The sequence below is a fragment of the Arctopsyche grandis genome, chromosome 6 (genome assembly GCF_051622035.1).
Source record: "Arctopsyche grandis isolate Sample6627 chromosome 6, ASM5162203v2, whole genome shotgun sequence".
Taxonomy (NCBI): Eukaryota; Metazoa; Arthropoda; class Insecta; order Trichoptera; family Hydropsychidae; genus Arctopsyche; species Arctopsyche grandis.
The window spans coordinates 3,917,675-3,941,539 of NC_135360.1; the positions used below are offsets into that span (position 1 = coordinate 3,917,675).

General features: G+C 36.0%; 2 protein-coding genes across 2 annotated transcripts in view; one reads left to right on the forward strand and one right to left on the reverse strand.

Moving 5' to 3' along the window:
• Window positions 1-2,342: 2,342 nt before the first annotated feature.
• On the forward strand, window positions 2,343-4,875 carry LOC143913452 (uncharacterized). The gene is made up of 3 exons (XM_077433256.1): window positions 2,343-2,419; window positions 2,665-2,898; window positions 4,152-4,875. The coding sequence occupies exons 1-3, from the start codon at window positions 2,404-2,406 to the stop codon at window positions 4,850-4,852; spliced, it is 951 nt and encodes a 316-aa protein (XP_077289382.1). The 5' UTR covers window positions 2,343-2,403; the 3' UTR covers window positions 4,853-4,875.
• A 1,675-nt stretch (window positions 4,876-6,550) lies between these two features.
• Window positions 6,551-23,865, reverse strand: part of uex (metal transporter uex) — a 37,279-nt gene continuing 19,964 nt past the window's right edge. The window contains exons 6-14 of the mRNA XM_077433487.1: window positions 14,777-14,968; window positions 11,901-12,047; window positions 11,643-11,783; window positions 11,416-11,561; window positions 10,871-10,997; window positions 10,622-10,751; window positions 8,498-8,606; window positions 8,345-8,419; window positions 6,551-8,254 (exon numbers count right to left, since the gene is read on the reverse strand). Coding sequence (XP_077289613.1) covers window positions 8,120-8,254; window positions 8,345-8,419; window positions 8,498-8,606; window positions 10,622-10,751; window positions 10,871-10,997; window positions 11,416-11,561; window positions 11,643-11,783; window positions 11,901-12,047; window positions 14,777-14,968 — 1,202 coding nt within the window. The 3' untranslated portion in view covers window positions 6,551-8,119. The remainder of the gene's footprint in view (window positions 8,255-8,344; window positions 8,420-8,497; window positions 8,607-10,621; window positions 10,752-10,870; window positions 10,998-11,415; window positions 11,562-11,642; window positions 11,784-11,900; window positions 12,048-14,776; window positions 14,969-23,865) is intronic.

Sequence of the window (23,865 nt, forward strand, 5' to 3'; positions counted from 1 at the left end):
GGATCTAGTGTATTATACATCAATGGTTATTATGATTAATCATGATTAATATATATGGCAAATTATGATTAATATAAAAAAAAAATTCTATGGATAAATTTTGAGAAATTTATCCATAGATGTCTCTATGGCCGCGCACTGACATCTCAGCGCAAACCAACTTAGCGCCGACCTTTCGGCGCAGACAACTCAGCGCAACGACAACTCAGCGGATGACAATTCCGCGCATGGACTATTCAGCGCAAAAACAATTTTTTCAATAAGTTTCAAATGCGTTTTCAAAAATAATTACTGTATTGAAATTGTCGGTCATATCTACATGATAATTTCATAAATGCGAATAAATTTATTTGATACTCTTTGTGCCTTGAAATATTACTCAAGCAGGGTTTATCAACTAAGGCCGCAAAAATTTATTTTTAAGCAGGGTTTCTAAACCGGGCACAAAGGTGCAAACCAACTTAGCGCCGAATGGTCGGCGCTAAGTTGGTTTGCGCTGATTTGTCGTGCCACCCTCTATGGCTACGTCCACACTACCGATATCTACACCCGATATTTACGAATTTTTCCATAACCAGTTCCTAAATAGCAACCAGAGGTTTATCGTTATCGGTAGTGTGGACATAGCCTATGGGTAAACGGATTATGTGGCAAAAAAATGATCTCGCGCAAAAATCTCGATGATGGAACATCTGCACTCGAGTTCTCGTTAGTGGAGTTAGATGGAGCTTTTGGGTGCCAGATGTTCCGCGATCGGAATTAGTGACTTGCGCGAGATCCCTTTTTGCAGAATAGCCACCGAACCATCGCGCACACGACAATCGTTGCCACGAAAATCACGAATATAGAATATTCGGCACTCGACTTTTTATTATTCGCTTTACTCAATCGATTGATTGATTGATTTCATGGGAAGTATTTTTTTGGAATTGCATTGATTACAATGCACTACATGCGAAAGTGAAAAGAGATCTTTTTTATCAATAACTGAGAAACATTCATGTTATTGAAAATATTCACATGTCGAAGAAATTCTTTTGAATGTTTCATAAGCTGTTCTTCTCCCTCTCCCAAACATCAAATGAAATTACGAATATTGAGATTATCGATCAGCGATGGTATTCAAATTTTTAAAACACGTTTTACTTAAATTCAGGGACGTCATTTGGGGATGCATAGATGGGCATTTGCCCCCCTTAGATTTGGCTATGGCAGGAACGGTAATTGGACTATTCGTCACATTGGGGTGGTCACAAAGACAATTTTTGCCATGAAAATCGCGAATACACAATATTTGGCACTCAAGTTCTCGTTACTATGATAGTTATCGTTAGTATGATGGACTTTTCGGCTGCCAGATGTTCCGTTATAGAGATTTTAGTGACTTTGTGACGAGTAATTTGTGACCAGTAATCACCGAACCGGCAGGAACATGCATTTCATTTGAATTATCGTGAATCTTAATCAAATCGACTACTCATTACTTAAAGTTTAAACCAGTAGAAACTACAACCTATCGATCAGAAGCTACTTCCAAAAAGCTAACTTTTACCCCCTCCTTTCTAGAAAAAGTTGAAATGACATCCCTGTTTAAATAGAATTATTGTCTTGAAACGTTATTTTTTTATATTTCGTAAAAACTCTAATATTCTAGTTAAAAACGAAAACGGTTAGTACGTGCTGCATCAGTTGGACACTTGAATATTAAAGTTCAATAGTAAAAACCTTGCAACATTAATAAGTAATACTCATAGATATATAATACACATAGGTGGGCCCTAACGTGTGATTTTGGTCGGAGATCTTGTCTTCACTAACTGAGGGGTGAGGGGGGTTTAACTAGCGGGGAAGTTGGGGAAAAAAAGATTTTTTCCCTACGACGCAGCGGTACCTAACTACCTACTGAGAGAAACTGTGCATGCGCCATGTATTTTGCATGCACCAAAAGGGAGACCAGTATAAAGCGTGAGGGAGGATCTAGTGTATTATACATCAATGGTAATACTGAAAATATGGAACTCGTCATTAACTATCGCATTAAACTAAACACATTAACACAATAAATTCGATTTAGTGAATCAAAACAACATCGTGGATACGTAGGTAAATATCACAGAATTCTTATTTTCATCTTTCAAATCCAACTAGTCAACAATTACAGTCTGTATATCAATATTTGATATTCAGATAATGTTTAGTATTTGGAACCCCTAGATTCAAACTTGACTTCTCTGTCAAAGCTATGTTGAACTTTATCTGAAAACGTCACACTATTTAATCAATCCAGATTATATAATTTTATAATTGCTGTTTTGTTGTCATTTATGGTTAAGGTCGTAATCAGTCGGGTTACGGGGGTAAACGAATTCGTTCTTGTTGATACGACGTCGGCTCTCTGCTAGCATGGCTTCGAACGAAGGTAAGCTTTTTCTAAGACAACTTCTTATTAAATAATACTAAAGTAATCATCATTATGGCACTTTCATAAAGAATTCATCTTTTAACCTATCCAAAAGCCGTAGCCATGGTGTCAAATCCACTACGTAACGGTCATTTTACAAACATCCACAATAATAACAGTACACGTGATAATAAACGTCAAAGTTATAAAATGAGTAATGAACATGTATTTAATGAAATTTTTGGCAATTTGTGTAATTGTAGAGATTCATGATGAGCTCCAAAAGGTACTTTCAAAGTTCAAGCTCGAGGACTTGAAGAATCATGCCATGAGAGATTTCCCAGAAGGCAGTTGGTCGGGCGTTTGCGAAATCGTCAAAGACGCCAGAGAAGATTTGAAACCGAAGACTGTAGCCAGTGCCATTGTTAAGATAGCAAAGAAGCACAGATTGGAAAGCAACGAAATTTACAACCGATTAAATGTATTAAAACTGAGAGGTATGAAGTCCATACAAACCGATATTTCATTGCCTTATTAAAGTAGTATTATAGACTCCTGCAACTTGCCTTTCTAATTATATATAGATGTGAAAAAATTCTCAGCAAGGGGGTATTAACCCTTTGCCTGCGGCAATAAATATAGCGAACAAGTCCTGTATGCGGCACCTTTTTCGCGAATTTGGAAATCGAGTTTTCGATCTTAAATACAGATTTTAATATTTACTTAAGTAATCAGATATGTTAATTAACACATAAAGTATTATTTTAAACAATAAAATACATAATATATCTCGTAGTTTTGGATTAATTGTCAAATAATCATTCTTCATGATTGTATGAAAACGTGACGTCACATAAACGAGGTTTCAGTATGGTTCCACAAAAAACTAATTTTTGACTGGTATATATTCATTTTAAGCAAATTGAATAGATGGCATTCAACTCTCAGTAATATATTCAACCAATTTTGAACCTTAAAACAGTTGAAATAGGCGCATATAAGCCTCAAAATCCCGTGCAAAGTTCAGAAATTCTATGGAAGACAGCCTCGGGCAAACGGTTAACATGCTGTTTTCTGAATCATTGATTAACATAGAAGTAGAATGCATAGAATCGCTCTCAGCCTCCAAAAATGTTGCTACAAAAACTCAGCGCGGCAGAGTTTGTTCATTGTTTGCTAAACTTCGTCTCTCTTCGATGGCTCGCTTTTAGACGATACTTTTGTCAACAATGACCATTCTATGCATTCTACTTCTATGCTGATTAACCTTTCCACCGCGTACGACTACTATACATGTCCTAGCGAACATGCCCTCAGCGCGTGAGACACGCATAAATGTCTTGGAAGTTCCAACCTGTATAAGAGCCGTCTATTGTGTTAAAATTTTATAACTTGGTTGAAAATATTACTAAATGTATACTTTACCAAATTCAATAGATGGCAGTAGTCAAAAAAAATTCAATATAGGCTAAAATTATTTATAAAATATTACAACCTATATTTATAGTCGAAAACGCGATAACAAAATCCGCAAAAAAGCAACCGCGTACAGGGCATGTTCGCTAAATTTGGTGACGCGGGCAAAGGGTTAACCATTGGGGCAATTGAGTACATATATTTGAAACCTTACCACGTAAAGCTCCAACATAGTGCTTAAAACGTTAAGTGACTCAATTTCACATATCATATTCACACATATATATATATATATATATATATATATATATATATATATACGTTTATATTTCAGAATATGGTCTGTCTTCAACCAAGATATGGTTTGCGTATGAGCTCACCGAAAAGCTACCCGACTATGAAGAAGTGCCGTTCCGGCAAATAGCCAGCCGCGTCGAGCACAGTGTACGAGCTTCCGTGGTGGCCATACGAGCTACCCACGACTACAGCTCCATCCTATTGGGTGTGAAGCGTAGTCGTCAACTCCTTACAGTCTGCATAACTGGAAACTACTTGCTCATATGTCCACGCACCAACAACCATCAATTGATCGAAAACATTGCGAAAGGTATCGGATACCGGTCAGTGAAGAACTGCCATCTGTCCGGTCGGCACATTCCATCGCTGTTGAGGATACTAGAGCAGAAGGGAGGGGCTACTCATTTCAACGCCGTTGTTTCGCAGCCGACCTACAGACCAATGCCTCGACGGACCCGCCTCGGTCTGGATTTTACGACATCGGAGCCCATTAGGAACTATTTGAAGGAGTTGCGAGGCGATGAGGAAAACGCTCCTTGTCTGCAGCAGCTCACCCTGCATACCAAGGCGCCGTTCAAAAAGGGAAATTTCATTTACTCCACAGCCGTACTGAACAGTTCCAATGTGGACGGCTCGCTAAGAGATATGACCGCTGCTAATATCATTCCCCCAACGTCCTTATTTTTCTCAATGGTGAATGAACATTGTAAAAATGAAATGAAAGTCAAAATAACGTAATGTTTTTATGTTGATTTATTTGCTGTTTGTATCATCACATATATATATATATATATATATATATATATATATATATATATATATATATATATATATATATATATATATATATGCATATATAATCTCATTTTTTGCATTTGGAAACATGTTGCCTAAATTTGTATTAAACTATGTATTTTTTATTGTATTAAAAATAATTATTATTGAAAATCTGTATTAATTCTGATAATAGTATTAAGATAACGCATTGATAAATCGTTCTATTTTTTTTTTAGACATATTTTTTTCTATTACTTATTATTTTAAAAATATTTTTCATAAATCAATGAACATACATACATATATCGTCCTATTTATTTGGAAAATTAGTTAAAAAAATACTCATGTCTGAGTCCAGTGGTATTTGATGCCATTCTGAAAACAAATTCAACATTTTTGATCCCAAAATGCTTAAAGCAATATGTGAGCTTTTTTTTTTTTTGAAAATGGCTTATATTTACTTGTTATTCAAACCTGCATTTGAAAAATATTGCTTGCTTTATATTTTCGTGACACCAATCATCGTATAAATGAATCATGTGAATATGTTTCTAAGAATTATCCAAATTAAATTACACACGAGTTTGTTGACAACACATATATGTAGTTACTTCACATTAAAAAATAATGAATTGTAAAAGGCATAATTTATGATATATTAATAATTAGATATATTAAGAATATAAATGTTTCGTCTGATTTATTCAATCATTTAAAAGTAAACTTGCACCATGTTAAAAAATATCGTTTCACAGATGTATTTTTAATAATTGTAACAAAAACTACCATTAATAAATTGTTATTTCGCCATTTTCAAAAGTAACAGCTCTTATTTATAATATAATCACACGGAGAAATCATTTTTAATGTCTCGCCCCAAATAAAAAAAAAAATCATTATAATATTCAAAATGGCATTTCATGCAACTTCCAAAACTTAACAAAATATTAATCTTTTCATATACATATATAATATTTTTCAGAATGACATCAGTTTGATAGTGAACATATAATAAATACGCAGCATTTTTCAGGGTCTTTGTTTTATATACAGATACAATCGTAACAACCGACAAGAATGAATCAAAAATGTATTGCATAGAAGAAATTTGATATAATTGTAAGAATGCAGTATAAATCAAAGACCCTGCGTTACATTTCATTTGGCTACACATCTTATTGTATGATTGTTTAGATTAAAGTTATATATTGGTGAGTGATTTTTTTAAGGATTATTGCCCATAATTGATATAATTTACCGCCAGATCTGTGATAAAACTGCAACAACAATCAAACGAACAAATCGAACAGTCTCGAAGTCTACGTAAGCGCTTTTAAAAATTAGGGATACACAAGCGCGCCGGTTTAACTCGGCAAATCAACATCATGCATGTATCGCATCAAAGACGTCACGGCGGCCGTCTGAATTAACGGCTCTGTCCAGCAGAACATACCAGACGAGCAGACCACCTACTCGTCATCAAAACTTCAACAAACACTTACTAACAAAACTCGCATCGTGCCGAGATAAACCAGTATAACCACTACTGATATAGAATCATCGGAATTACGTACATATTCAAATATAAATCAATCAATAATTTTAACAATTCATAAATTAAAAATACATAAATATCGAAATGTTTTTTTTTTTTCTTTTACAAAGATGAGTTAATAACTATATATTAATAAATTCAATAGCAATAAAAAAAAATCAATTGTTTTATTTTTTTCAAATAACCCGCACACATTGAAATATGTATCAATACGTGTAATAAATATCAATATCGCAATATGAATAGGGAACAATTTCAACGTCCATTTTATAAAATAAATGTGCATTTAAAAAAAATTTGTACATTAAAAAAAGTTTCTGTACACTACAAAATATTTGTGTGCATTTTTATATGACGGTTTCAGATTGTATTAGAAGGTTGAAAAAAATATTTGCTACTTAAAAAGTGGATGAAATGTGCATTAAAATGACAGATGAACTCTGTATCGGCAACGTCGCGAATACCAAAATACGGACCAACGTTTGGTTAGGTTTTATTTATTTATGATTAGTTCAGGTTAAGTTAGGGTTGGTTTTATTTATTTAAGATTACATTTCACCAGTGAGAAACAAAAGTAAACACTTTTGACAGTTGTCAATTGCGGAAGACTGCAACATTGCCGCTTAATGTATCTATTCTGATGCTAAAATCTATGTTTCCAGTAGCGGCTCGTGAGAATTCATAGTGGGGGGGCTGCAGAGATTAATCAGGCTGTAGTAGCTCATTAACCAAACCAGTGGTCGAATGAAAACAAAAATAGCATGCATATGTACTATACTGGGAGGTCTGCAGCCCATGTGGACGAAAAAATAGCATGAATTTGTACTGTACTGGGAGGCTGCAGCCCATATGGACGAGACGCCACTGATCGTTTCATATTTTTTAACGGTCACTTTATAATGCCAAAGTATTTCATTCGATGCACAATACGGGATTTTTTAATGCACCGAAAATTTTAATGCACAAACATTTTTTTTAAGATACAAAGTATTTTTCTCAGTGTACAGTTAAATCGTATCGATGTCTATCCTATTTGGATTGGATTTAAACGCCGATACCTCGAGCATCTTAAATAATTACCGGTACCAGTACGATACAGATCCCAATGTCTATCTACATTGTCTCCGATAGTCCGAAATTATAAGATCAAGATTGCCGGACTATAGAAACTATTCTACGGTGGAAAAAACGCAACATTGACGACGAAATTGAATTGAAAAATTAAATTTAGACAGCGTGAAGACATAATTATTGACTCACCTTCGTAAAAGCCTTGGTAAATGTCTTCTCTTTTATTAGATTTTAAACAACTACATCCTAAGTACAAACGAAATCACATTTCTATGTATGATATACTTATTTGTTACAGTTCATATCTCATTACAATTCGTTTCATAAACAACAAACAATACCTAAACACTATTCGTAGAATAGCAATAATAATAATAATAATAATATGTAACTTAAACAAGAATTAAAAGACATTTAAATATATGTGTATTTATATAAAGTAAATAATTTCACTCTAAAAATCAATTTCACAAATGTACAATTGAAGATCGACCGACTCATTCGATCGTAACTTGCGTTACGTCGTCGTTCCGGAGGTGTCACGTCGGATCTGAGCTGACTGTCGATGGGGGAGGTGTGGGGGAGTCGGCGGGGACTACGAGTTAGCTGGGCAGGAGGGCGCTGGACTCGTGCGGCACGGTTTCTGCGGCCGGCTCGGGGGCGACCTGCGACGTAGTCAGAGTCGGCGACAGCTGCTGAGACTTCCTCAGGGCACCGTTCTGCCCGTTCGGTGACGTCTACAACAAAACATCAGAAGAAATGTAAAAACTACAGTATAGTATAGTATAGTAGAGACACGAAGTTCTTCAGGTTGGATTTGGTCTTACGTGGAAGCTGGCGTTGTGTGAAGGAGATCGTGCGGTTTCAACGGGACTAGATTCTTCCTCTAACGAATGCAGTAACTGTAAATATCAATGAATAAATTTTAATTGTCAAATCGAGGCGAATCGGTCAGATTGAAGATTTAACGACAGTCGCACCTTTTCCACCTCATCGTCAAACTGTTCTCCGGATTCGTCATTGTCTTTCGGACGACTGCCAGCGCACTTCAACATGAGAGTTGCCCGTTTGGCTGCTAAATACAACGATCTGAGGAATTCGAAACATATATTATTATTTCATTGATAACACTTTACATACAATATACAATGAAACTTGCTCGATACGAACGGCGAGATCTCAGCAGAGAAAATATCACGTAAATAGGAATTCATTTAAAATGTTTTGAGATAGATAGACTCATTAGATGGAGGCATTTATTATCAATGGAGACATCTAATGGAGTTGACCTCCATTAGATGGAGACCCACTCTCCCTCCTCGTAAATAAGTGAACCCGCGAACTATAGCGCCAGCGAGAATTAAAGAGATTCAACAATTGTCGTGTGTGCAATTGCAATGTGCGCAATAGTCCGTTTACCGTCGTATATGATTATGTCGCGTAATAAGTTTGTCCACGAACATAATATCGCTTAACCGTTTGCCCGCGGCCGTCTTCTATGGAAGCTTTGCGCGACAAGTCTGTAGCGCGGCTTTCTTCCATAGAATTTCTGAACTTTGCACGGGATTTTGAGCCTTACATGCGCCTATTTCAACTGTTTCAAGGTTCAAAATTGGTTGAATATATTACTGAGAGTTGAATGCCACCTATTCAATTTGCTTAAAATTCATATATACCAGTCAAAAATTAGTTTTTTGTGGAACCATACTGAAACGTCGTTTATGTGACGTCACGTCTTCATACAATTATGAAGAATGATTATTTGACAATTAAGCCAAATCTACGAGATATATTATGTATTTTATTGTTTAAAATAATACTTTGTGTTAATTAACATTACTGGTTACTTGAGTAAATATTAAAATCTGTATTTAAGGTCGAAAACTCGATTGCCAAATTCGCGAAAAAGGTGCAGCGTACAGGACTTGTTCGCTATATTTATTGCCGCGAGCAAAGGGTTAATCATTTTGTCCGTGAACATTGTTGGGTAAAAATTAGTAGTGGAAGTTGTCGTTAGACGTTCTGTCCGTAGACGTTTCGTTGTGGAACCACAAAATTAATGGACGCTGATGAATTGAACTTTAATTTTGACCAGATTCACTTTCATAAAAATAATGCACACTCATAACTAAAAGGCGGCGAGTTGCTATGCTTTTGCAAATAACAATAGACCGCTCTATTAGTATCCAAAGCAAGAGAGCAAAAAAGCATGGTGTTTCAATAGTGAATCATTTTTGGTGCCAAAAGCAACTGCCCTCAGCCTTAGCCTGGCTTTACACTTGAAGGATGGATTAGACCGGCACCGTGCCTGCGCCGGGTACTAGGTGCTGTGTTGTATGGGTGGGCATGCAACGTCCCGGGTGATCCACAATCGGTGGATTCATCCGGGACGTCTGAAACAATGCATACCCACCCATACAACACAGCACCTAGCAACCGGCACAGGCACGGTGCCGGTCTAATCCATCCTTCAAGTGTAAAGCAGGGCTTAGTCTGCTCAACAAATATATCGCATGAAAAACAAATTATTCAACTCAAGTGAAATGTATTCAACATTAAAGAAAAAAAAATCTATTATATATATACTAATCGCTACTAATGTTTCCGCTTGGTAGAGAATTTACCGCCATCTATTGAAAATTTATTTTTAATTAATTAATTTTTCTATTGGTGTTTTATATTGTTTACATGTAGGTAGTTAGTTTTTACCTATTTTTCATATTAAAAAATTAAATATATTTAAATGGTATTTGAAAACAAAAACCAACCGCGTGGGGATCGACATGACCGACGAAACATTACTTTTATTTTTTTTATTATTTAATAACTTAATATGCCAACCACCATGCGATGATATGTCATGGGGTACAATACTAGTCTAAAATAAAGTTCAATTTATACGTATTATTCCCCAAAATTAATTAGAATAACATAATTTTACCGATTTAAAAATATATTATTAAACTAATTTTGTGTACACACATACATATATGTATATGTAATTATTGCAATGCGTTGCTTTTAATAATATTTACAACGTTATCGTACAACAACACTCCACCGATTGGGTCAACGTTCTAAAAGAGATATCCAACGAAGCGAACCTTTTAATGCGGATGTAAAACACCTCTGAAACGGCTCTCACTGAATAGTCGGGCACGAATGTATGCCGTATCATTGAATCCATGTTGATTGACTGCAAGGATCCCATAGCTGATGGTGCCACTCCTGGATCTGTTGCATTCATAGACAATATTTCATATTAAATTTTGAATACTGCACAATTTTACATTCAACATACGATTTTGGCACCCATTTTCTTATGAAAAGTAAAAGTTTTCGCAATCACTCACCGACACCAATATTTTGCATCAGCGCCTGAATACCGAAGTAAGTAAAAGGACCACTCTCAAATATCAGCTTTTCATGTCCGACAACTACTTCGACGCGTCCTTCCAATATGAGCACAAAATAGTCCACCTGTAATATAAGATATTGAAAATACTGTTACGTACACTCGGATTAGGCCGAGTAGCATCCCAGAGACTGTGTGACCATCATAATTGGTTTCAAGGATTATCTTTAGACTCTAAGTGCACGTAGGCTAAACAATGGCCACCGAAGTGGCCCTTCGCAGAAGTGACCGATACCGTGGGACTGCCTAAACAATAGGGAAGTAACCGGATGCACTGAGAGACCTGCCCCTTATAAGGCGGTACTTAGGCGATATCAAGACATTCTGGATGGAGCACTGCCAGTGTGTGTATCTCCTTAATCGTCAATAAATGCTGTGATACGACTTTGGCCTTTTACTTGGATCCTCCGCCCACCCCTACCCAACAATACTATACAAACGTTTTCATATAAAAGGTTATTTTATGTATTATAATATTAGTACCGCTTTCCCGAGTTCGTATATAATCAACGACGGATCGCTCTTCTGTCTTTCTTTGCTGCGGTATTTTATATGATGAATTATATTCTGCTTCAACATCCGCCGGAGTATCGTCTCGGATATGACGTCAGGCTTGAAAGCGTCCAAAGCTGAAAAAATAAAATTAACATACAAAAAGAACGGTTCCAATTAGTGTGTTGACACTCAACAAGCAACGCATGAACACTAACATGTACTGAGGTACTGGAACGTGGCGAGAGTCAACTGCGGCGATATTCTGATCCTCTGATTCTCTCGTCTTTCTGCGAACGCTCCAAAGTCTTGCAGCTTGTAGACGGGATGATTGCGACGTCTCTTCGATTTGTTGTCGGCTGAAAATCATCACATTGCAAATAAATGGACGATGCAGACGCACCTGTTCGCTCTAACCGACCCGGATAATATTATACTATTCATAGCCACGACACAATTTGAATAAGAATACTCACTGAAAACATCTGTTTCGTCGACAATTTCCGATTGGATCAACTCTTCGATGACGTCCTCCAGTGTTACGAGTCCGATGGTTTCGTAGAAAGGATCCCCTTCTCCCTCACTGTTCACGTGCTGAACGAAAGCCATGTGACCTTTGTGACCTGAAATGTTCATTTGATATTATAGTATCATCATAATGTGTCATACTAAATCAAATCAATGTCATGTTTACGGATTCAAGAGTAATTTCACATTCAAAGGTAAAAGCATTATCACGAATACCTGATAATAAAACTACCTAAAAGTGTGCACTTGCATTGATTAATTATTTATTTATTTATAGTTTTGGATCATTGTGGCATTACAGAAAGAACCTAATGCGCCACAATGGTTTACATAAGAAAAAAAGACTTAACGAACAGAAGAAAAAATATCAAATAAACAGAATACATACGTAGTAAGCAATGTCTTGCATCCACAGTCAGCACCAATATATAAGAACCAGTCGCAAATACACAACATCCCCGTAGGAAGAGAGAAGATCAAATTTTAACTCATACATAACATCAAATTATGAAAATAATGATGAGCGCTGTCTACCAGACAGAGATTAAAGTAGTCTAAGATAACTAGTCTTCAGCGTTGGCTGGGTGCTTGTCAAATAACTATAGGCCGCTCCATTAATTAACAAAGCAAGAGAGCAAAAAAGCATGGTTGATAATAGTGAACCATTTTTTGTGCAAAAAGAATCGTCCCAACGCCGATTTTTGCTGATAACCTACGCTTATTTAAGTGAAAAATATCATATTCAGACACTGTAGCATCGATTTCATTAAGAAGTCAGAGAGCTCTGTGAATAGGAGCCATCCGATAAAGAACTGTGTAGACAGGAGGTACAACCATCAAATTATGATGCACAGAATTAAACGGAATAACAAAAAAAAATTACCTAAGCAGAGACTAATCAATCTTTACTATCTTTACAATCTTCACTGAATTCGAATATGACAATGATTTTTGTTGGCTTGCACTCATTTAAGAGATATTAGCGTTTAAAAAAATGTGCCACTTTTACAGATTTTACAGACTTTAATTCAAAATCTAGTATTTCTGTGCCAAAAGTGAATGAATAGTCGGATTTTTATTCTATACTATAATTAATTATGTATCGAATTTTAAAATAAGAAAAAAACTTTATTTTCTATAATATTGTAACGTGGGAACATGATAGAGTATCCACTGTCTAAGTGCATTCGTGGGTGAACAATAAAGACACCGGATTAGGGTGACGGGACTCAGTAAGTGCCCGAACAAAGGATACGCTGGAGTTCTCACAGACCTGGACGAGTGCGTGCGTAAACAATAAGACTCGCCAGGGTACACCTTTACGTGCCTAGACATTAATGGATGGGGCAAGCTGTGCTGTGCAAACGACGTACACACGGTAGATCGGATTATTCTGGAGTGAGCGGTGGTTCTGTGTGGAATAAATGTCATTTGCGACTTTGGCCTTTCATTTGGATCCTGAACCCACCCCTACGTAACAATATGATGAGCTAATTTCGTTAATTACAATGACTTATTTTTCACTTTACCACGTTTATTCGAATTTAGTAAAGATTGATGAGTCCGGTAAGTAAAAAACGTGATTTTTTTGTTGCTCAGCATTATTATGAACGTATCAATGTCTCAACTGTTCCAGCAACGATGGGCATGACGTAGAACCTGGAGAACTAAACGAAACAATGAGAACTTTTTTCGAAGTTCAAGGGAATGTTACCTAAGCATGCCCAAAAGGAAAGGAATTATAAATAGAGCCTTCTGTTAACCTTTCCACCGCGTACGACTACTATACATGTCCTAGCAAACATGCCCTCAGCGCGCGAGACACGCATAGATCTCTTGGAAGTTACAACCTGTATAAGAGCCGTCTATTGTGTTAAAATTTTATAACTTGGTTGAAAATATTACTAAATGTATACTTTACCAAATTCAATAGATGGCAGTAGTCAAAAAAAATAAATATAGGTTGTAAAATTCAAAAAAATATTACAACCTATATTTATAGTCGAAAACTTCTAGCTTCCATTTGGGCCTCGCAGGGATGTTTTGTATTCTTATATATTGGTGCTGGCTATAGGTGCAAGACATTCCCTACTTTGTATTTTATTATTTGATATTTTTACTCTAATTATAATTATAATGCTATTGTTTTTAAGAGGGCTGGACACCAGCGCATTGTCCATACAAACGTATTACACTTCTCCCTTCCTCAATTATGGCACTAGAGAAATTATTTTTTAATATGCTATGGATATCCACCATTGGGATGCATCTATCGTTTTATTTTTTTGATTAGTTGTTTTTTATAGGAGCTAGGAGCCGCCAAACATCTATAAAATCGCCTCTTTTTATACACCCACGAAAAGAGTCCAGCGTGCTTATTTAACGGTCGATTTAAAAAAAAATACGCCCATAGTTGCACAGAAAATATCTTTCCCATACCGATGATGAAATTTTTTTAAAAATTGGTCCAGTTTCGGAGGAGAAAATTGGAGAATACGAAACCTCGATTTTGTCGATTTAAAATACGTATTATCTGGTCGAAGCGCAACTGTCGCATTCACTCAATATATACATTCATTCAATATATAAATATATCGAAGAAAGGAACGGCAACAAAATGAAGGTTTCGGGTGTACAGTCCTCTTAATGACTATGCATAAATTTGTCTGTGTATATATTTTAATTTTTCTCATATCTCTGTATTTTTTCGACCATTGTGGCGCATTAAGGACTCCTGTAATGCCACAATAGTCCAAACTTACACTTAAATAATTAAATATATGATGCCTGGTATGGCTTAATCAAAAAAAAAAAATTTGCATACCTTCTTTGAACTGTTTGAATATAACGTCTAAAGTCACATCTTCGAACAGGAAGTTGCAAGGATTTTGATAGAATTGGCAGAGCGTTTTCAACGGCGTGTTATCGTCTGGATCCACAAACACCAAATCCTTTATATACAACATGGCGATGATATTCGTCCGGGTACTTTCATACACGGGAATCCTGGAAAAGCCTGCAATCATAAAAAAAAAACATTACCTAACAAACAATCCAGTCGAAGAAACACATTCGGTGTGGTGTTAATGTGTTTGTGCAAACGAATATACATATTATGAATTCCGTATGGCCACACCTGTCGGCCCCCGTAGAAACACCGTGCAAAATTCGTGTCACACTATTTATAACAAAAGCAACACACATCTATCTACACATAAACGAGCACCGTCACCGAATACGTATATACTTTCGGGCATACAAAATCTCGTATCTCTAGATTGAGTTGCTTCAACGTGAACATTCATATTGACGGCTCTCGTTTATAGTATTTGATGTAATTGTTGTATGTTTGTAGCGTTATCGGGTTATATTGACGTGCAAACTACAACTAAGTTTGATAAGGAATCATTGCAAGTAACAATGTAAAAGGCCTACGGATGGTACAATTAGTTGGACGATTTATCGTTCATTGACAAACTATTAGGTAGAAGGTCTCGGATGATTTTCTTTTAATTTCAAATCGATGAATTTTCAGGCCATTCACATTTGCAGTGAAATAATTCACTTTTTTAGTGGATTGATAACTTTCACGTGAACATTCCTCGGCCGATTGCCAGTTCTGCGAATTTCAATTTCGACGAATCGTTTTCATATAAACCTTCCTACTGGGGTAGCTTAATGAATGAAAAACGTTGAAGGTCAAGTATGACTAACCGATGATTAATAGGTATACATGCATTTGACTGTTAGAATTGTATTATTAATCATCGTTTACCAAATCACTCGGTTGTTGAACATCTTTAAATTGATTTTTTAAATAAATTAAAACTCATTTTAAATTTAATTTAATTTATTTATATGCAATTGGAGATTTAAAAGAAACCGCAATGACTTTTTTAAGATTTATCAGCTAAATATAAATATTTTTAATAGGAAAATAATCAATGCATACATAAATTTAGACTTTTACTTATTTTGCACTTATTGTAAAAGTCAACGCACGCCCCAGACAGCTACCAAGAAACCGTTTGAAAGTTTCACTTCTACTGTGGATGACCTCATCCATTTTTTATTTGAAACATGCAAAAACATCTCGATATTTTTACCGATTAAAAAAATCGTATCGTATCACATCAAGTCAGTCCAATTTACCGTAAAAGAAAACCGGTAAACGGTAAATTATACCGGTATTTACCGGGAAATTTGCGGATTAGATAACTGTATGAGGTTACTTTTCCTAAAAACGTTAGCCTAGATTGAATCATAAATAATTAAAAATAAATCTCAGTTGAATAATATCACATAAATGCATTAAAGTAAATTCGTAAAAGGAAAAAATATTTTATTTTTATTTTTAACCAACCTATCAATTAAAATTTTTGACCATTTGAAAGTTTCGAGCATAATTGAAACCACCGTCTGATCACATTTATTACGATTTGGCTGGTTTGTGTTGCCGGTGAATTTGTCAATTTGAAATAGCCACATTTAATACTGAAAATAAACAAATTCCAGACAACCGAATCCACAATACGCCATTATCATCGATTTTTAATGTAATATTAAGCCATCTCTGGGGTGAAACCAAATTGTTCAAATTGAAAAACGATAATTAGACATATTCGTTGTGTGACGGTCCTCGAGCGGCTACACGCTTCATTGCAATTTCTGTATATATACAGCTACCGCGAAATCCGTCTGGTGCAGCTATATATGTATATAGCATCAAATATGAGCCATAATTGGTATTTGTTCGAATTCTTGAGAAATCAGTATATGTATGTACATACATACCTAAAGGTAAGAAGGTAAACCGATTCAGTCAGACGGAGACGCAATCTAGAAACTACGTGTGAACTTACATAGCTTCTCTTTAGGCGCTTCTCTCTCGCCAATCATAGCAATTAATAAATATTAATAACTAGTGTTGCAAACCCTATGAAATATAATCGCATGGGTGTTGGCATATTAAGTTATTAAATAAATAAAAAAAATAAAAGAAATGTGTCGGTCCTGTGTTCGATCCGCACGCGGTCGAATTTTTTGCAAATACCTTTTAAATTTATTTATATTTAACTAGCTGACCCCGGCATGCGTTGCAATGCCACAATAACGCATGCAATTCCCGTTCCCGTTCTCGGTAAAACGCAGGCAACCAACACGTTGGTCGCGATGCGAAAACATTGAAATTATAACGTTGCAATGAGACTCATTCCCGTTTCCGTTCCCGTTTTTGGGCGATTTTTTTTTTCACAGTAATCTTCCCAGACATGCATACAACAAATCCTGAAAGTTCCATCGTCATCGGTTCAGTGTTTTGGGGAGCCAATTCGAGACACACACACACAGACATTAATTTATATATATATATATATATATATATATATATATATATTTAGAATTATTTATTTTATTTTAATTTTACTTTTAATATTTAAATTTACAGTTTTATTAAATTACAAAATTGATAGCAAAAAAAGAATTATTAAAAGAAAAACCATTTAAAATTTTTTCGCATATATGGTTTCGTTGATGGTTGGAACTCAACAACGTCTCTTCAACGCCGTGTCGTCATAAACCAGCTGGTAACGTGGTTACCAACGATCAAATTTCCTTGAATACACAATGGCGCTTCAAACTTTCGCGTCGGTAAAATCGTAATTACGAATATTATTGTTAAGAGGTTTTTTCCCGTTTTTTTTTCACGGTAAGCTTCCCGAACATGCATACAACAAATCCCGAAAGTTCCATCGTAATCGGTTGAGTAGTTTAGGAGCCGATACGAGACATTCAATTTTATAAATATAGATGACTAGTGGTTTTACCCGGCTTCGCTCAGTATTTGTAATATAAACCGCTCAAACATGACTAATCTAATAGTTAACATTTTAATAAATTTATTTGAATATTCATTCGTTTTTTTTTTATTAAATTGACTGTCACGAACAAACAAACATATATACTAAGTCTCTTTTGAAATTATATGTATACCAGAATCCGGCGGCTCCCCCGGGACCTCTCCCCCTAGGCCTTCGTCCCCGGGAAATTCGCCTCGGGGGCCTTCGAATCCTTTGAATCGAAAAAAAAATCGAATTGGCGCCTATGAATCGAAAAAAAAAATCGAATTTGTTGTTTACGAACCAACCAACCAATGTTACATATATACGAAGTCTCTTGCGAAATTATATATTAGATTAATAAAATATATTTTCTAGGTGACACCACCCCTAGCGACGCCAATGTAAGCAATAATATACTTACTACAATGTACTTAATTCGCGATAAAATAGTTGACGGTGAATAATGGTAAATTTTAAAATTTACCGATGGCTAAATTTTGCCGGTTTACCAGTAAACCGGTATACCGGCAATCCCTAGTTTTTAGTTTCCGAAAAGGAACTGTATCATTGTGACTCACTGTCCAGAGTAATAGTAAAAAACGTAACGTTTCACAGTTTGAGAATCACTGGGATGAAACATTATTATAAAATGAGAAAATTAGACACAGCGAACGTTGCAGACGGTACACTTCTCATTATTTATTTTTTTTCATTTGTAAAATTCCACTATCAAAGCGCAATGACATCAGTTGCTACAGCGTAACGCGTGGGCGAAACGTCACGCCACTTGTCTGTGTACATTTTCAATGATTCATACGAGATAGTACTTTTTTTCTGACAGAAACGAAGCTGTCAAAACAATTTAGACCTGTTTGGACCGGGACTATTTAGACGAGAAGCACACCATCGCCGTCAAATGCATACACATAGAGAACAATATGGTGTAATTATACAGTCTGCTAGCAACCTTCAACTTGCCCCAAATAATTAACTCATAGAACACGATAACTTGCTTCATACGAATACGACAGTTGCGAAATCTCGGCTATTGCGAGGAAATAAATGGTTACACTAATTTGATGGAATCACTAAAGTACATGTACGTGTACAATAACGAGCTCGCAATACACATGTGTATACATTTCGATGAGAAGGCAAAAAACTCTAATTGAAAAATCCAATCATAGAAATAATACATAGCCGTTGAGAAACATCAATGCTAGCAAAAGTGCTAGTGTTCGTTTATACACATTAGATTATGTAAAGTAGACACAAATTACATGATTGATAAGGGAACTGAATATGTCCGAAATCATCAGTGTGTAGGAATTGATGTGTAAATGGTTATACTAAGAGAATATCAAACAGTTGTTACACATGAGTGTTAATTATTAATAGTTGGTACCCCAGACATTGGTTGTTGTGCGGCCGAACTGTGATTGGTCGGAGTAGTAGCGAGCCAGTCAGTGCACCATGTTTGGTGCAACTGGAGTTCTGGATTTGAATGTATCAATATACACATCGAATAAAAGACTTGCTGTATAAAGTCTTGTTTAATTTCTCCCTCTTCACGATCTTCCCTTATATGAATTCCTACACGTCAACCAGTTTTTAGACCGATTTTAGGGTGTGACCAGTTTTAGTGTGACGGGTGATCACGTGTGACCGATCTAGAGCGACCGGTTGTCCTGTGACTGGTTCACATATGACTAGTAGTCCGTTTACCATATACTTCATCGGAAGTCGCTAGCTAGTCCGTACATACATAGGTGACAAAACGTTAACTAACATCGGTTTTCTCCCTCACACGCGATCCCACTCGCACGCGTTAGATCGATGTGGTGCCCGCGGCACTAAAAATGCCGCGTCACTCGCGTTGCGATGCTCTGGATTAGACGGCATATATTCCAACTAGTCAAAATATATTACAACTGAAAATACACTCCAACTGTAACGGTAGTTGGTACAAGGTTAGTTGGAATATATTTTAAATAGTCAAAATAAATTACAACTGGAATAATTTATCATTTAAATATCGCAAGTAATAAAAATGACTTAAGTCATACACTTTTATATACAAAATACGATTTTGCTTCATTTTCAATTCTTGTTCGAATGTTTTCTCAGGGTGATTTGGTATCCAGTGTATTTACTTAACGTTGTATGGGCTCTACGAGATGGTCGTCGCCATCCTGTGACCGATTCAACCATGTTGGTGACTATTACTTTACTTCCTTCCCACCCGTCATATTAAGGTCAGTTCATACCTATCCAGCACGTACCGGCAGCAACAGGTATCCTGTAAGTACGGACAGTATTCGTTGGTACATTATATATGGTCATTTTATTTTTATTATTATTATAAAATAATAAATTAAATAAAATAAATAAATATGGACGCGTATGAATGCGTCCATATAAAATGTACCAAAGAATACTGTCCGTACTTGAAGGATACCTGCTGCTGGCGGTTCGAGCTGGACAGGTATGAACAGACCTTTAAACAGCGTGTTTACAACAATACCGTTATTAATTTCTTTCGCCCCCATGTCATAATTAAAAAAAAAGCTTCTAAAAGAAGATATGTCTATAAGACTCATTACAAAATACGGTTGATTAGAAAGTGAATTTTCAGAAGTACATAAATATCGTGTTTATATTATCTTTTTACCTTTCCAATAACTTTTTTCAGTAAGTAAAAAAATATAAAATATTACAAAAGAAATTCAATCGAATAATCAAGACTAAATAATCTCGCATTTCTGGCTATTGAACGCAAACAAGCATCAAAAATGGAGCAACTGGTTCTCCTCGGTGGCATGCACTGCTGTATAATTTGAATAAGTCGTGTCGATTACTACTGCTATGGATATGGGCGAAATCACACAGCGCGGTATGTGGGACGTTTTTTTTTAGATAGTTTTAAACATCCCATATTTGAAGAACTTGTCGATACACCGTTATCGATCACTGTCAAGCAAGGATAAAATTTTACCGAAAATGGTCCAAAGGGTCGTTTTGGTATATATCACTGTCAAGCAAGGATAAACACTAGTATAGAATTTCAACGTAACAGCTCCATGTGTTTCGTTTTGAAAGGACGGTACCATGTATATACCACATGATACCACGTATGTGAACACGTACACCATATTTTTTCTGTATATTTAAAACTATCTAAAAAAAAAACGTCCCACAGACCGCGCTGTGTGATTTCGCCCTATACCACGTACATATATATTACAGAACCATATAGAATGTACTAAAGAATATTTTCATACGGCTGTTTACGTGCAGTTGCCGGTTTGTGTGGTGCTAGTATAAACGAACCTCGAATCTTATTACCTACATATAAGCCGACATTAAATATATTGATCAGCGGTTTAAGGTTATGATATTCAAAATGGCGTCCTATACGTTATGGCCTTCTATTCATCTCACGAGAAGATACAGAACGTTCTCGGCTCGGAATATTCTGTAATCTGGAATTTTTTCCAACATTTATCCGAAATGTGTTCGTGTAGACACGACGTGTATAAATAACGCATATAAATAAAATATTCGACGCGCGGTTCCCAATTTGACACATTTGATTCTCGGCCAAAAATTCTCATTTGCCGCGTGGAACATGTTTTTAGCAGAATTAAACTGCAGACGCGCACAAAACTTGATTTTAAAATATTTAAGAAAATATTAGAGGTTCCCCTCCCCTCTCACCCATACCAGTCACTTGCTCGTTTTGATGGAACGGTTGCCCTTTAGTTGGCCTCAATTAATCCTCACCGTTGTTGTGAGCGCACTTGTTCGCATCTAATTATTACAAATGACGATAGTATCGTATCGTAAATATACCCTTTGGATGCTTGCGATGAATGAAAACAAGACGTACTTGGTCATGGCCGAAAAGTATCGTCACTGAGACTGAACGTTTTTGTCTCAACACTTGAAAAAGTTCAACGGCCTATGTGCAGAGCTGACACAAAGAATCTTAGCTTAAAATAAAATTTTATCTGACTTGATTGTTGAGCCTATTCTGTACGAAATTGGCCTACCCTCTTCATTATTGTCGCAATGCGGCAAAGTCTGGGTTTGCTTGATTTTTTTTTACCTATAATATAAGTAGATTTTAATTTAATTTAATTAATTTTGTACACGGTTGACTGAAGTGACGCATTGGAGAAACTTTTCATATCATAATGAGTAGAACTGAAATTTTTATTTTACTTAATAAAACATGAACACTCGCCTTTACAGATCGCTCCAAAGCGACGAGTGCATTTATACAGATACAATACAATCAATCAATATACATAAGCATTTTATACAATGCGAATTCATACAAACATCCACAGTGACGTCTATGGGGCAATTTTACCAGCATTTTTAATCAAATCGACGAACCTCAAGACGCTGAATAACTTGACATTAGCAAGAGAGATCAGAAATGAAATGCCAATTTTTACAGCAACCGTTTCAATGAAGATTAGAAAAATCAGCAAACTCTGATAAGAAATGATCGACCTGGAGTTACATACAAACCAAGGTTTGGCCAGCAGCGGGACTCTAGTCCGACTCAAACCCGTGACCACTCTGCTCGAAATCATAATATGCTAACCACTAGTCCATACCACTTGTGTATAAAAATAATGGCGATCTTCAAGACGCTGAATAACTTGAGATTAGCAAAAGAGATAGGAAATGAAATGCCAATTGTTACAGCAACCAGTTCAATGAAGATTAGAAAAATTAGCAAACTCTGATAAGAAACGGTCGACCTGGAGTGACAAACCAAGGTTTGGCCAGCAACGGGACTCTAGTGGGACTCGGACCCGTGACCACTCCACTCGAAAGCATAATATGCAAACCACTAGCCTACGCCTCTGGTGTATAAAAATAATCAATCAATAAAAATAATGGCGATCTTCAAGACGCTGAATAACTTGAGATTAGCAAAAGAGATAGGAAATGAGATGCCAATTGTTACAGCAACCGGTTCAATGAAGATTAGAAAAATTAGCAAACTGATAAGAAACGATCGACTTGGAGACACAAACCAAGATTTGGCCAGCAGTGGGACTCTAGTGGGACTCGGACCCATGACCACTCCGCTCGAAAGCATAATATGCAAACCACTAGCCTACGCCTCTGGTGTATAAAAATAATCAATCAATAAAAATAATGGCGAACCTCAAGACGCTGAATAAATCAAGATTAGCAAGAGAGATAGGAAAGGAGATGCCAATTTTTACAAAAACCGTTTCAATGAAAATCAGAAAAATTAGCAAACTCTGATAAGAAACGATCGACTTGCAGACACAAACCAAGATTTGGCCAAATAATTTAAACCAACAAACCAAATAATTTAAATAAAAATAATCATCCATCACGATAAACTGTTGTTGGGGGTAACATCAGCAGCCGATGACTAGGGTAAATCTGACTCGGAGCACCAGCTAATTGTGACACAATTACACAAACACTAATCAAGCAGTATGCAGTTCTAAACTTTTAACATTTTTGTTTTGTTTTTACTTAGTTTAGTAGCAATCAGTTGTGATTTGTCAAATATTTTCTAAACTGACAGCTTCGATATGATAATATAAATAAAAATCTATGATTGAATCATCATTTGGATATATTTAGTCGGGATGGCTCATTGTCTGTAACTTTAATAAGTATACACCGGAAATGGACGTGATTTGTTTTGTTTAAGACCAAAGCTATTAACGGAGGTGACTTTGGCGGAATTCGCACGAAAGGATGTGGCGGTTTGGCTAATGTCGATATTTCTGAGTATTTTTACAGTCTGCAGTCGTAAACTTGAAAAAATGTCGGATTCTACTTCAATTCATTTGAAATTTATGATTGAAAATTCAAAAAATAAAAACTATTTTTCTTAATCGCCTTTTTTACTCCTACTCTAATTATAAATCGCGTGGCAACGTTCGCATTTTCATTGTAAGTTGCCTATGAAAGACTTCGGCTGTTTTTGACATTTAATGGCATTTATGTATAACATGAATGACGCACGTTCAAGTCAACGTTAGCCTGGCGGTATGTTTTATCGGTTTTG

What these genes read in the sequence shown, in the direction of transcription:
- LOC143913452 (XM_077433256.1), top strand. An exon ending in AAATGTATTAAAACTGAGAG is followed by an intron (nt 2,899 to 4,151) that starts GTATGAAGTCCA and finishes TTTATATTTCAG; the next exon opens with AATATGGTCTGTCTTCAACC.